Below are 13,390 nucleotides of genomic sequence, written 5' to 3'. Positions count from 1 at the left end.
CCGACAGCAGAAGCAAAACGGGGAACCAAAACCGTGTGAAGCAGCTTGACAAACTAAACCAGCCAGAAATGCGTTTGAAATAATACAAGATCAGCACAGACCACTGGGTGACTTTATTTTCCTTGCAGGTACACTTTTGTTTTCGTTCAGGGTGTAAAGTGCGTAGATTCTCCAACGGTTGGGAAGGCGATGAAGACAGAAGTATAGATTTACATTCAGATTCATCACAGGGCTTGTGCTCAATTGTTTTTGCTTTATTTGAATACCGCGGAGGGGAACGGTTCAGAGATGAGCAAAAATAAAAAAAAATTGGCACATTTCCCCTCTAAGTCAATGTTGGCGGCCATTTGACCGGTTGGCTGCGTTCCTCAGCTGACTGCAAAGGAACGAGTCTGTGCTGCATTCAACAGTCCATCATACTCTATAAATTACTTTAAATAAAAAATAATTACAGCTGTAAAAACACATTTACACTTGTTTCATCGGCTGGCTGTGTCTGATTGTGCTGCTTCTCCATCATCACACCGAAACGTTACGACAAACCACTTCTCTCCCTCAAGCCGCGGTTAAAATACTAAATAGCTATTTTGATACAAACGGCAACATAAATTTCAAATACGTTTAATAAATCTGATGATTTCCCTAAAAGACTTTCTGTCATTTCCTGCCATTAATAACGTGGAGATATTAATTTCCGCAGACGTTGCGTCATATCCGGTCAAATCTGAATCGGAGAGACAAACAGGAAAAAATGACGTGATCTGCAGAGGTCTTTAATGTCGGGGTCCTAAGAGTTGATATTTTACGGTATTCGTTTCAAAGTTAAGTCTTTAAATAAACATTAGCATTAAAGTAAGTGAGCAAAAAAAAAAAGTTTATTATGTTAAAAGTTATGCATTTTATGTGGTTTGTTTACGGCAGGCCTTCACTTTTGTATTCAAACTTATGTTTAACATGCAGCCGGGACTTTAACGCGTTAATTTCAATTGATTGATTACATATGATATTGTTGTGTTAACATTTTTAACGTTAATCAATCACTTTATTTTTTTACATACAAATGTTCCGAGCGGAACATGTTTCTGGTACGCCAGTAAATCTGACGCACAAGCAACGTCCGCAAAACCATACGCGCGAAACAACAGCGCTAGAAAACAAAACAGCTGTTCTCAGTTAATTTCCACTTCTAAACTGATCTGATTGGACGCTGGAAAATACTATTGTTGTGTTCAAGTTGTGCTAAAAGCAGTTAGCCTGTCAGCGAAGCTATGCTAGCCTAAAATAGCATCTCAATGCTAAACACATAGCAGCAGCACAGACGCAAAGAAAACCCAATCTGATGGTTGAACAGATTAATAACAATAAATATCTTTGCTGTATAGCTCATGTATTTTTATTCCGTAATTTTACACCAAGAAATATTTTTGAATTGAGAATCTTGGCTGAAAAGACGCTGTCTAGTGTCAACCTGATGATGTTTTACTTTCTTATTTTAAGATACACCTCATTAAACTTAAGTAGTAATATAAAAATGGGAGATTTTGCAGTAAAAAAAACTTTTGGTTGCAGCAGAAATGTTTAAACATTTTTTCACTTGGATTTTTAAATAAATACAATGTGATTACATGTTTAACGTGAAGATGAGATTTTAACAACAAAAAAGAATCCCATTTGTTTTACTAATGAAGGTTTAATTATTTAAAGCACAGGTTTACCATGCTTCAAATAATATGTAATAAATATAGTTTTTCATCTGCATCACATAATTTTTATGTTTGTCTCATTTTAGCAGATGGAGTAGAGATGAGAGAATCATGTTCTTCGTTTTCAAACCGTCTCCTCCAATCAGAGCGAACACTGAATATTGTCGATGACGTTTAGATCTTCCTCCTTTTCATAGCAGAAAAGCTTGAGACTGAATTTCTGTACATGAATGAAAAAAGTTTTGTTTTTATATAAAAAAGCGTTCTGTACAGAAGGAGATTTACAGCACCAGCAGACGTAGTTTGAGTCCCGGACGCCTCCTGAAAGACTGAGTTTGAATTTTCCTCTATAGTGCTCGTTGCGTCCCGAAGCCCCCTGCTCTAGTGTTGATTGTACCAGAAACGTTAGTAATCCAGCACAGGTAGCAGGAGAAAACCCTGGAGACGGCAGCTTATCCCGTCGTCCCGCTGCGTCCTGGAGGACAGAGAACGTCTTTGGGTCCTGGACAGTCCGGCAGCGGGTTGGACGCGGAGGAAAGTCCCGCAGCAGGCTGAGTGAGCGGACGACCCTCCTAGGGGTCGTCAGGATTAGCTTCCTGCGCGCCGCCGTTCTCGCCGCCGTTGGTTTCGGGCCGCGCCGGCACCTCTCCGGTCACCGCCGCTCGGATGACCTTCAGCCAGCGCTGCTTCAGCTCCTCGCTCTCAGCAGCAAAGGTGTGGACAAACTTGGACTGGGACAGGCGGAAGCTGGCCGGCGTGTCCGCGTCCTCCACCGTGTAGCCCAGCAGCGGGATGGTGCACAGGGCCTTCACGTCCTGCAGGAAACGCCACAAATATGATGTCATCCACAGAGGAATGTTTTATGCAAAACTGCTTATGGTCGACTAATAATTGACTTCATCTGATTGAGCTGATGAATCAGTGAGAACAAAATGTTTTGTCTCCAAAGCTAAATTTGCCCAAAATAATTTAATAAAATGCTTTATTTATGATATTAACTGCTTTTTCTTTACAAATGTGCACAAAGTTTGTCTATACTTTGCTAATGTCGAAAAAACACAATTTTGCAATTGTGTTTCAATTAAATAAAAATAAAATCACAGGTGAATTAGTTTGTTCATGGGATCAGTCAGTAAAACATCAGATGTAAAAAGCAACAAAATGCGTTAAAAATCGGCCGTTGTTGCATCGACCTTCCAGAACCTCTCAGGTCTCCTGGTAGCAGAACCAGAACCAAACATGGAGAAGCAGCATTCAGCTTCTATGCACCACAGATCTGGAGCAAACTTCTAGAAACGGAAAAACAGCTGAAACGCTGAGTTAAAATCCAGACCCACCGGGTCAGAGCTGCTTCTGAACTATTACTGAATGAAACGTATTTAATGTGTATTGATGATTTTGATGTAATGTTTGGTTTCTCAATAGTTTTCTTACTCGTGTGTTTATTTTGTAAACACTTTGAACGGCCTTGGTGCTGAAATCAAACTTTATTGTTGATTCTATGGTTTATGGGACTCCGCATTGCTGTGTTTTTGTCACCTGTTGAGCTCCGTAGAGGTAGAGCACCAGACACTCTTTCTCTGGGATCACACACCAGACCCGCTGCCACAGCTTGCCTCCTTTCTCAGAGTGCTGCAGGAAGCCACACATGATGCTGCTGTCTGTGAACTGAGCCGCCTCGATCTGCACACAGGAGGCCAAGCAGCTGAAGCTAATCCACCGAACAACATCAGAACCAGTCGGATCCATCCTTACCTCCAGGATGCCCTTCCTTCGGCCCTCGGTGACCCCTTCCCCGGTCAGCATGGAGTAGCAGTCTTTGCAGACTTTGTTCATCTTGTGGTTGTCGTATTCGAGGTGTACCTTGTTGTCTGAGCATTTCCAGCAAACCACCTGGAAGAACAGACCAGATCATCACAGTTTACAGTCCCAAACTGATGACGTGTGACGTAATGTATCCATTTAACTAGCATTTGATTCAGAATCTGAAGGTAACTCAAGTCTAAAACTTTTGTTTTGCAGAATATTCTTTGTTAAAATGTTGATTGTTTGAAATGGAATGAAGAAAAAAATAGCAGGAGGACAAAGACATTATTGAAAATGTCTTTGTTATGACAACTTGACATTAACCAATAAATCGTTACTGTTTAAACTTTAATAACATAAAGTTACCTAATTTTTAAAGTGCAATCAGTAAAACTTTTATAACAAATTTATATCAGTAATGATTTCTTGGTTAATGGTCAAGTTGTAATAACAAAGACATTTTCAATAATGTCAACTTTGTATTAAAAGTGTCATAATTTACCGAATGACGCTTCATGACAACAGTCATAAATATTCATCAAGGCTTATTCATGTTCATAACAGGAGTTATGTCATGTTTATGAAAGTCTTATTCACCCCCCTTTCATATAAAGTGTTACCTACTCGACTAATAATTAATTTTTATCACAATGAAAATAAATGATTTATTTAGGAATCAGCTCCACTGCTGCAGAAAGCAGAACCCGTCCAGAACCGTTTATTCGGACCACATTTCTGCCTTGAACGTCCTTTTTTTGTTTCTGGTTCTGAAGAACTGAATTTGTGGTTTTTAATCGCCTCCAAGCCAGAATCTAAACACCTCACTTCACTTTGAGTCACATCTCAAACGAAAACTTTTTCATCTCATCTTGACGATCAGCTGGAAGAACAGCAAAGCCTCTGTTAAAAATAGCGCCAGGCCGTAGCGCTAACTGGACGTTTATCACCAGTCGATCTCCGACACCAGATAATCAGGAAATATTAGATGTTCTTTAATTAAACGTTTCCCCTTCAACAGTTGAGCTTACATATCCGCAGGCTCTGCAGTGATGCCGCCGCCGTGTGATGGCGTTGAAAGGCTCCCTGCACTTCATGCACATCGTCACTTCATTGTCACGAATCCAGCGCGGGGCCCGCTTCCCCAGCTCAGCTTTCTGCGAAACAAAGCAGTCAGCATGACAACCCAAAAATAAAAACACAACAACATGGCGTCAGTTCCTCTGAGGATGCGTTCAACGAACCGAAACCTCCTCCACGTCCTTCAGAGCGTTCTTGAATGACTCGTTCTTCTGCTGGAAGATGTCTATGGTCTCCTGGAAAGCCTGAGCGATGAAACAACAAATCAAACACGAGTTTTTAAAAAGTTGTGAAAAATAAAGAGGGGATGAGGTGTGTGTGTCTGTACCTTGATCCATCCTGCCTTGTCTTGCTCTGAGCTGAGGGGAAGGAAACAGGACAGAAAACGTCAAACCAAAGATTCGCTTTAAACATTTACACGGTTCCTACATGCTGTCGACTTTATTCATTTTCATATTAGAAACTCAGTAATTTATGACATATATATGACAAAAAACTTTGAACATTTTCACAATGTTCAAATATCATGAGCTAAAAAAAGCAAACCAGGAAACAAGGACAGACAGAAACTTTGAAGGACAAAGATGAAAAGGCAGAAGAGACAAACAGTTTTTCACTGAAATTCAAAAAAATGTAATTAACTAGTTGTGAGTTTATTGCACACGTTGCACTTCAGTGATGCTGACTCCGACCTGTAGGTGGCAGTATTTCTTACTGCTATTACACTGATTTGGTGTCAAGTTAAAGTAGTGATTAAAAATAATAAAACTATTCAAGTTTCTTAAAAAAGTTTGTCCAATTTGTCTTCTTGTTATTTTTGTCTTACCTGTTTTATTCTATATTTAGATTTTGGAAGCAGCTTAATAAAATAAAAAAAACATATTTCTACAGTAAAACCACAAAATTTACAAAATTCTGGATGGACTGGTTTAAGCAATGTCAAAGTAAATTATGGATATATAAAATGTATGTCTGTGTATTCAAAAAGTTAAATTCCTGACCCTCTATATAGCAACATATTTTCATACTGTTATTCTCTGAATGTGTGAAGGACTGATGCCACTTTTACTTCTTTACTAGGAAATCTGCTGCTACTGACTGCTGTGCTCCAAACACAATTCAGTTTCCTTTTTTTGACAACTATTGAATCTTGAATCTTAAAAACAAATTCTACAATATTCTGAGCAAGAAGCACTTAGAATGGCCAAATTTCAGGTTTTAATGTTAAAATAACATTAAATAATTATTTTAGCAGCAGTGGGAATAAATGTTAACTTTGTACATTTTCACAATTTGCATTAATTATCGTCATTATTACGTAAATACCATGAGGTGTTTTTGCTAAAAGGTAACCATGAGAATTTCATGGCATCTCTAAAAATGTGTAAAAGTAACAACCTTTAAACATTTCATTAAACCCACATTGTACTAGAAAATGTTTTTCCTTACTGGTCTGACGTAATGCTATAATTTGAAATGTCACCTTTTCATTAACTGCAGGCGGAAAATACTTTTCACAGAAATAAAGGCCGGATTCATCTATATAGTGACAAGTTTCCAGAATAATATTTCCATTTCCTGAATTAATGACACCCGGTGAGGAGCTGAGGCGTTTCGCTCACCTGGCCTGGAGCTCCAGCGTCCGCTCTTTGCCCGACACCTGGAAGGTGTGAGGATGATCCTCGTTGCTCGTTTCCCGAACCTTCATGCCGTCGATCCCGATCCGGGTCCGCACCGTGTATTTGGGTCCGCCCAGGCTGAACTTGGGCACGCAGTACAACAGCATGTTGTTGAACTGGAGGCACAGATGCAACGTTTCCACTTATTGTTTTGATAATAACTGCTTCATATCAATAACAGGAACATTTCTCCAGGTTTTCCACACATTTCTTCACAGAAAGGAGTGAAATTATTTACTTTCCTGAATATTTTCCTGCTGTACCCTTCGTGTGTGTGTGTGTATGTGTGTGTGCACCAGGTTTTTGTATCCTTGTGTGTGCGTGTTTCCTCACCAGGTACAGGTATCTGTCCATGGTGGAGGTGTTCCTGGCTGCCAGCTTCATGATGTGGCCCTCCTTGATGAATTCGTTGGACGGATGAACGATGTCCTCCTCTTCTCCCAGCATCTCGTAAATCTCCATCAGCTTCTTCAGGTTTTCCTGAACAGTTACAGGAAGTTTGCTTTCGCTCCAAACTGGACAGATTTTCTACCTGCAGAGGCAGGAAATCAGCTCTGCTACTTACAGATTTCCTGATGGCGCTGTTGGAGTGGGTGGCTGCTGTGGCGATGATTTCTAATGATTCTGGAAATCAATATTCACATTTCAATATTTCCTCTGTCTTCAGAAACACATTCATAACCGACAACAAGGTGGAAGAAACGTCTGTTGTTTTATTGGCCCAGTGTTGGCGCTTCTGCAAAGAACCAATCAGCTGCGACACCAGATCACTACGGAAGACAATTAGAGCCACCAAAAAAAAAAAAAAGACTTCTGACTTTTGATTAAAGTCTTGGGGAAAAAAAAATCAAAATTATGAGAAAAAACTTTAAAAAAATTTGAGATTGAAAACAAAATTTAGAAAAAAACCTTATTTTTTAAATTGTGACCATCTGATAACTTTGAAAGTTTAAATATTGATTTTAAAACTCACAATGAAGACCCTCCATCTTATAAATGACTTTAAAACTTAGAACTATGATTTTCAAAGTTGAAATTCTGACTTTTATACTGGAAATTACATTTCCAGTTGGCCTTTTATTTTTTCATTCACGGCAGGAATGGGCTTCCATAAACAAAATTACTCATCTGGCTGGTACGAATTGGAGTGCAGATAAAATGCAACCCTTGCTTAAAAAAAATCCTCTGAAAGTGAATAAAGAATTCAACAGGAAAACGTAGAAACACGATCAGAAAGTCTGAAGTTCTGCTGATCGGGACGAGTTTGAATGTTTGTTCCCTCGAGAAGATTCCAGCTGATAAATATGGATTTTAACGTACTCTCTGCGTCGCTGCGGTCCGGGTCGTTCTGAGGAAGCTTCTTCAGGTAGTCCTTCAGCAGCATCTCGTATCGGGGAACTCTCTGCACCGGCTCCAACATGTGATGCTGCAGCGTCAGGCTGCCGCAGATCTCCTGACTCTGTCCACAAACCGACAGGAAGCTTCTTAACGTCAGACAGAAACGTCTGCGCCCGGAGCGGAGCGGCGCAGGTTTACCTGAATCTCCTGAATGATGGCCTTGAACGGCGGCGAGCGGTCGGTCCACTGCTTCAGCAGCTCCATGGCTTTGTCGAAGTTCTTCACGTACTCGGCGTACATTTTGAGGAAGGGGGTGAGTTTCTGCAGGATGTCGCCGATCCGCGGTGTGGACGCCCTGCAGCGCAGCAGGAAGGATCAGATTATCGAACACAACAAAAACTACCCAGAGTTTCAAAAACCAAAACATTTTCCCCCTAAATTAAACCCAATATGATAACTGCCAAAATTATGCAAAATGACGTTTTCATATTATCACTGAGTGAAGCTGAATTTCAGATCTCACTCAGAATAATCAAATATGTTTGTTTTTTAACAGTGACAGAAAAATCTGAAGAGATAATCTGTCATTTTGACAGATTATAATTCACACCCCGACCACCAGGTGGAGACATTTTCACCTTTACACACTTCGCAGACATAAACAAGTCCAGCGTTATAAAAACTAATATCTCCACCACATTCTGTAAACAACAGGGTCTGATGTGGAGCGGCGGCCATTTGTGACAAAAACTCAAATAAATGTTTTAATTGAGTTTGTTTCAGGGTCTGTAATTAGTTATTGGCAAAATAAGCAACATATTCAATTAAAAACCATCTTTGCTGCTAAATGATCAAATATATGAGCTCAAAAACAGAGATATGACTTTTAATCTGTTATTCAACCATCAGAGTGTTTTTCTATCTGTTCATCTATACAGAGTTTCATGGAGCTTCTTTACAAATGTGGACGCTAACATTAGCATTAGCTGCTACGTGTTTAGCATTGAGATGCTATTTTAGTCTTAAATAGCTTCTCTAACAGAATAACTCCTTTTAGCACAACTTCAACACAACAAGCATATTTTCCAGCGTCCAATCAGATTGTTTGAAACAGAAATTAACCCCCTGTGGGCCGAGAGAAGCAGCTTCCATCGCTGCTGTTGGAGGATGCAACGTGTGCGTCAGGTTAATAGTCGTACCAGAAACACACAAATAAAAAGGTTCCGAGATGTAAAAAAAAAAAGAAAAGAAAAAAGGCGTGATTAGTTGCGTTAATATTTTAAATTCCAGGCCCCAGTTCCTGTCTGACCTCTTGCGTGTCCAGGTCTGTTCACGGTTTCATGTTTTTACACGTTTAGCTGGAACCTACCATTCCCCCATGCGTTTCTCCAGGTCAGGAAGCAGAAACTGGCTGTGGAAGGCGTGGATGGAGCTGATGTTGGAGAAGATGTTCTTCACCACATCCAGAGGGAACGTGCCTTTATTCGCCTCCTCCATCATCCTGGTGCAGAACACCTGCACAGCCATGCACGCGGTTAGGGATCAACAACGTTTTTCTCTGTCGACTGAAAACAGAAGTGAGACGGAGATTTGGGCGAGTTCCTCACCTGGTCCAGCAGGTTGAGTCGGGCCACGTACGCCTTCTCCGTGTGCAGCAGCTCGCTGGCGATCTTAAACAGCTTCTGCTCGTTCGTCTCCTGAGAAGACAGAAGACATTTCTATTAATAAGGACAGTTCAAACATCACAGGAACCAGGAAGTAGAATCTGTTTCTGAAAGGATCGCCAGTCTCTCCAGCTGAGCCAGCTGCTCTGATCAGCAGCCCAATGAGTTCTGGTTCTTTCAGAACAGGAAATGAAAACAGGGAATAAGGGAAACGACACCAGAAAAAACAAAAACACCAGTTAACAATGAGTGAGAAGTCAGCTGCTGTCACACACAGGCCTGAAAAAGCGATGGTGTTGCATTCTGGGACGTGGAGATTTCATAAGGTGCAGAGCCACAAAAAGGAACCGTCTTCTTTTTAAATACTGGTCAGAAACCTGAGAACAACGAGCCACACACTTCCTCATGATGTCCGTCTCCGGTCAGCTCCAACACATTTTAATAAACAAACAGCTGCTGGTTTTATCGTGCAAACAAGACAAAACTGCAGCTTTTCTGATGTGAAACAGCAACAACTGGGACAGGTTTTCACATTAAACACGTGAGAGACAGTGATGCCTCACTGCTGTTTATCCTGCTTTGTACATAAATAATCATAGCACTTCATTAAACAGTCAGAAATGATGTTGCTAGTTGTTCAGTAAAATACTTGATGACTCGGCAAATTTACTTCAATACTAGTAAAAAAATGTTGATTATTTTTGGTGATTCTGCTCATAGGTCACAGTTAGGACGGTACCAGCATTTCCTCCAGATGTAGCGATGATGTCATGACGTCCAATTAACTAAATAATGATTAAATTCGTCTCCAGACATGCGTGTCTGTTGACAAACTGAAATCTTTCTGATTCTTTTGGATTCTTCCTCGCCGAGCGGCCGTCCGGTCCACATCGTTTCTCTGTGGATCAACGACCAGCTGTCTGACCAGCTCTGAGGTCAATCTGAGGTCACAGATGGCAGTTAGCCTATCAGATGTCTCCAAAGCCATGACGTCATCATCTGAGCTTCGCCTTGTTGGCTAAAGAGACAGAAATCGTTCTGGAGATGTTAAATAAATCTTTCATTATTGTGAAGTTTGGTCTAATTAAACTTCAGACAGTGATAAAATATTTTTATGTATGTTTGTATGTAAACGCCAAAGCCCAGCGCCTGCCTGTGACGTCTTTCACTCGTCTGCACCGTTTGGGCGACTTCTCGCCTTTCTGCTTTCACACGTTTTCACATTTCTAGTTTTTATACTTAAAAAATTAATTTAACCACCATAAAATGTAAGCTTGAACAAAGTAGGAGGAAATATTAGAAAATATGACTTATACTCTACAGACTAGACACCAAATATTGTCCATCTCAGAGTGAAAACTGTCTCATAATTAACTCTAGAGCCAAGCGCTAACCCAGTGAACATTGACTGACCTCTGGGCTTGGTGCTAACAGGGCTAATCGACTTAAGCCTGCTGTTTAGTGCGGCAGCTCAAATCTGGTTTCACTTCCACACGCATCCAGGTAGGTGCAGCATGGAGTCTGTTCTGCTGTGAAACCCAGTGAGGTTACTGGTTTCAGGAAGGCCTGCACATGAAATTTACTTTAAATTCACTGGAAAATTATTCCTTTTACTCGTAGGTCAATCACACAGACAGTTTTCCCACGGTTGGCTCAGATTTGCAGTTCAAACAGTGAAAAATCTGAATTTCTCCCCATTTTGTATAAAATCAACGTGTTTAAGTTCAAAATGTGCATCAGGGGCAATATGAGCTTAAAGTTTTATCACAATATTTTGTTAGTATTGTGACAATAATAATTATTTATTACTTATTTTTTAGGTAATTCTGTTTATGAAACGTTTCTTTAGGACACCAGCCACATAAAGAAGTTTAAAAACGCACAAAATAACTGAATTTAATCATATTTTCAAAAGTATTGCTATTCATTGAAACAGTTTTATGGCAGTAAACAAATAACAGTTTTAAAGGTTTTTAAACATCAATTGAAGTTGATAGTGTCAATGATAAATCAAAATCTTATTTCAATAAGTGATGGTTGTTTACAAACAGCCGGTTTGCTGGGATTTTAACCCAAAACCATCTCAGGTTTACAGACAATGAGAACATTTCCAGAGAGGCTGAGTGGAAGAGAAACGTCTCTTTGAGGTCAAAGGTCAGACGAGAATGAGCCAAATCAAGCAGAACAAGTTACAACATGTAGACCAGTGGCTCTTAACCTTTTTTGAGGTACCGAACCCCTCAGTTGCATATGCGCATTCACCGAACCCTTCTTATTCCAACCCCGACCCGCCCCCCCCCCCCGACACACAAAATACTTTGCGGTATTTTGATTTAGTAATGTAATTATATTAGCTGTGTTACCTCCCCCACACCACTAGAGGCAGTAGCAACCCCGAAAAGATGCGACTAAGGAGCAGATTGAGACTATAGAATTTGGTAAAAACTTTGAGCTTTGCTGAAGTAATTCAAGAGCTCCACTCCATGCTGAGAGTGGAGCTCCTTCAATCAGGGCTCCTCCGCAGCTCTGATTGGCTAAGCAATGTAACGTGATCCTCTGATTGGCTCAGCAATGTAACGTGATCCTCTGATTGGCTCAGCAATGTAACGTGATCCTCTGATTGGCTAAGCAATGTATCGTGATCCTCTGCAGCAAGTGATGGCAAAGCGGGGTGTCATCACGACTTCACACTAGTGTGTGTTTACCTCCGCGGCAGAGGCTCCGCCGAACCCCTGAGACCGATTCACCGAACCCCTGGGGTTCAATCGAACCCAGGTTAAGAACCACTGATGTAGAACCTTGAAGCAGCTGAGCTACAGCAGCTGATGACCTCACTGCCAACGCCAGGCTAAAATCACAGACTCTCAAACTACAGGAGGATAAAACAAATGTTGGTTTCGAGAGACGATGGTTTTCTGCTCCAAATGAAAGAGTTCTGCATCGAGTTTTATACTCAAATATGTTTTAAACAGTAAAAAAGGAATTGACTGTAATGAAAGAGTTAGCTAACAAAACGCTGCGCTGCTCAAAAGATAAACTAATTTAGGTCTAAAACCAAGAGCCTGAAATAACAGCAGGGACACTGAAAAACAAAGAAGCTGCAGCTAATATAATATTTAACACTTTACACTGATAGTTAAGACTGTAATTATATACAGTTTATTTCAAAATGATCCGAATCTCTGAGCTCAGGCGTTTCGATCGCCTTCATGTACAAATCCAGCCTCCAAACACGCAGACGCATCGCTCAGGTCAAATCAGGCAGCAGCTCAAAAACTGTTTGAGTTGTCAAACATTTGACATGCAGACCATGAAAACATCCAGAGTAAAGGTCAAAGGTCGCAGGCGGAGCATCTGGAACCAGAAGCAACGAGTCGCTCTGAGGAGCTCAGGACTGGAGCCACCTGTCCGAAACACCTCCAGGCCGCGGCTGTTGGTGGTTTTATAAGGAAGAGGAAACGGTTGAGTCTCCTAAAACCACGAGAGCCGGGAGTCGATGGCTGCAGAGCTGCAAACGTCAGGATTAACTCCAGGATTCTTAGCAGGATGGATTAAGATGCATTAACCTGTCTGCAAGGTGTAAAGTTTGGTGGAAGGAGGATCTGTTCTTCAGAGCTCAGTCTCGGTTTCATTCCAGCTGCAGACAGTTCAGGGAATTTCCTTTCCTGTTCAACGTCACGGAGCAGCGGAGCACAAAGCAAGACGCTTTTCTGTTTTCTATTGGAAAAACTATTCTATTTGCTTTATTATAATATTGCTTTGAACTTGTGTCAGGAAACTTTTTCTAAAGAAAAAAACCTACTTATTTTTATTTATTTTAGTTTTAATGTAAGAACCATTTATTAAAAATATTCAGATTTTTCCCTATTTTTTATTTTATTAATTTTTCAAACTTGTTTCAAGAACTTCTTTAATGAAAAATAAACTGTATTTTATTTTCTTTCTTAATATTTGTTAATATTTTTGTCAAGAATGCCATTTTAAATATTAAATCTTTTTTTTTACTTACTTTTAAGAAACAAACTAAGTTAAAACCTTTTTAATAAAAAAATATTCTCCTTAATTTACTACTTTTTTATTTATTTATTTATTTTATTTATTTCTTTCATTTTCTTTATTTTTT

General features: G+C 40.2%; 1 protein-coding gene across 3 annotated transcripts in view; it reads right to left on the bottom strand.

The window, feature by feature from the left end:
* Positions 1 to 94: 94 nt before the first annotated feature.
* The window catches only part of fgd4a (FYVE, RhoGEF and PH domain containing 4a), a 58,501-nt gene continuing 45,205 nt past the window's right edge, over positions 95 to 13,390 (bottom strand). For 2 of the 3 annotated variants that reach the window (XM_008436503.3, XM_081608401.1), the window contains exons 6-18: positions 9,211 to 9,300; positions 8,973 to 9,118; positions 7,802 to 7,958; positions 7,586 to 7,724; positions 6,831 to 6,889; positions 6,599 to 6,745; positions 6,209 to 6,381; positions 4,915 to 4,945; positions 4,751 to 4,831; positions 4,538 to 4,663; positions 3,459 to 3,596; positions 3,243 to 3,386; positions 95 to 2,518 (exon numbers count right to left, since the gene is read on the bottom strand). In XM_008436503.3, coding sequence (XP_008434725.2) covers positions 2,276 to 2,518; positions 3,243 to 3,386; positions 3,459 to 3,596; positions 4,538 to 4,663; positions 4,751 to 4,831; positions 4,915 to 4,945; positions 6,209 to 6,381; positions 6,599 to 6,745; positions 6,831 to 6,889; positions 7,586 to 7,724; positions 7,802 to 7,958; positions 8,973 to 9,118; positions 9,211 to 9,300 — 1,674 coding nt within the window. In that variant the 3' untranslated portion in view covers positions 95 to 2,275. Of the gene's footprint in view, positions 2,519 to 3,242; positions 3,597 to 4,537; positions 4,664 to 4,750; positions 4,832 to 4,914; positions 4,946 to 6,208; positions 6,382 to 6,598; positions 6,746 to 6,830; positions 6,890 to 7,585; positions 7,725 to 7,801; positions 7,959 to 8,972; positions 9,119 to 9,210; positions 9,301 to 13,390 lie in introns of all 3 variants that reach the window. The other variant, XM_081608400.1, reaches the window with a different exon arrangement.

Source organism: Poecilia reticulata, chromosome 6 (genome assembly GCF_904066995.2).
Source record: "Poecilia reticulata chromosome 6, P_reticulata-male-v2, whole genome shotgun sequence".
NCBI lineage: Eukaryota > Metazoa > Chordata > Actinopteri > Cyprinodontiformes > Poeciliidae > Poecilia > Poecilia reticulata.
Note: the sequence above shows the minus strand (reverse complement) of the source record. Positions and strands in the feature narration are given on the sequence as shown.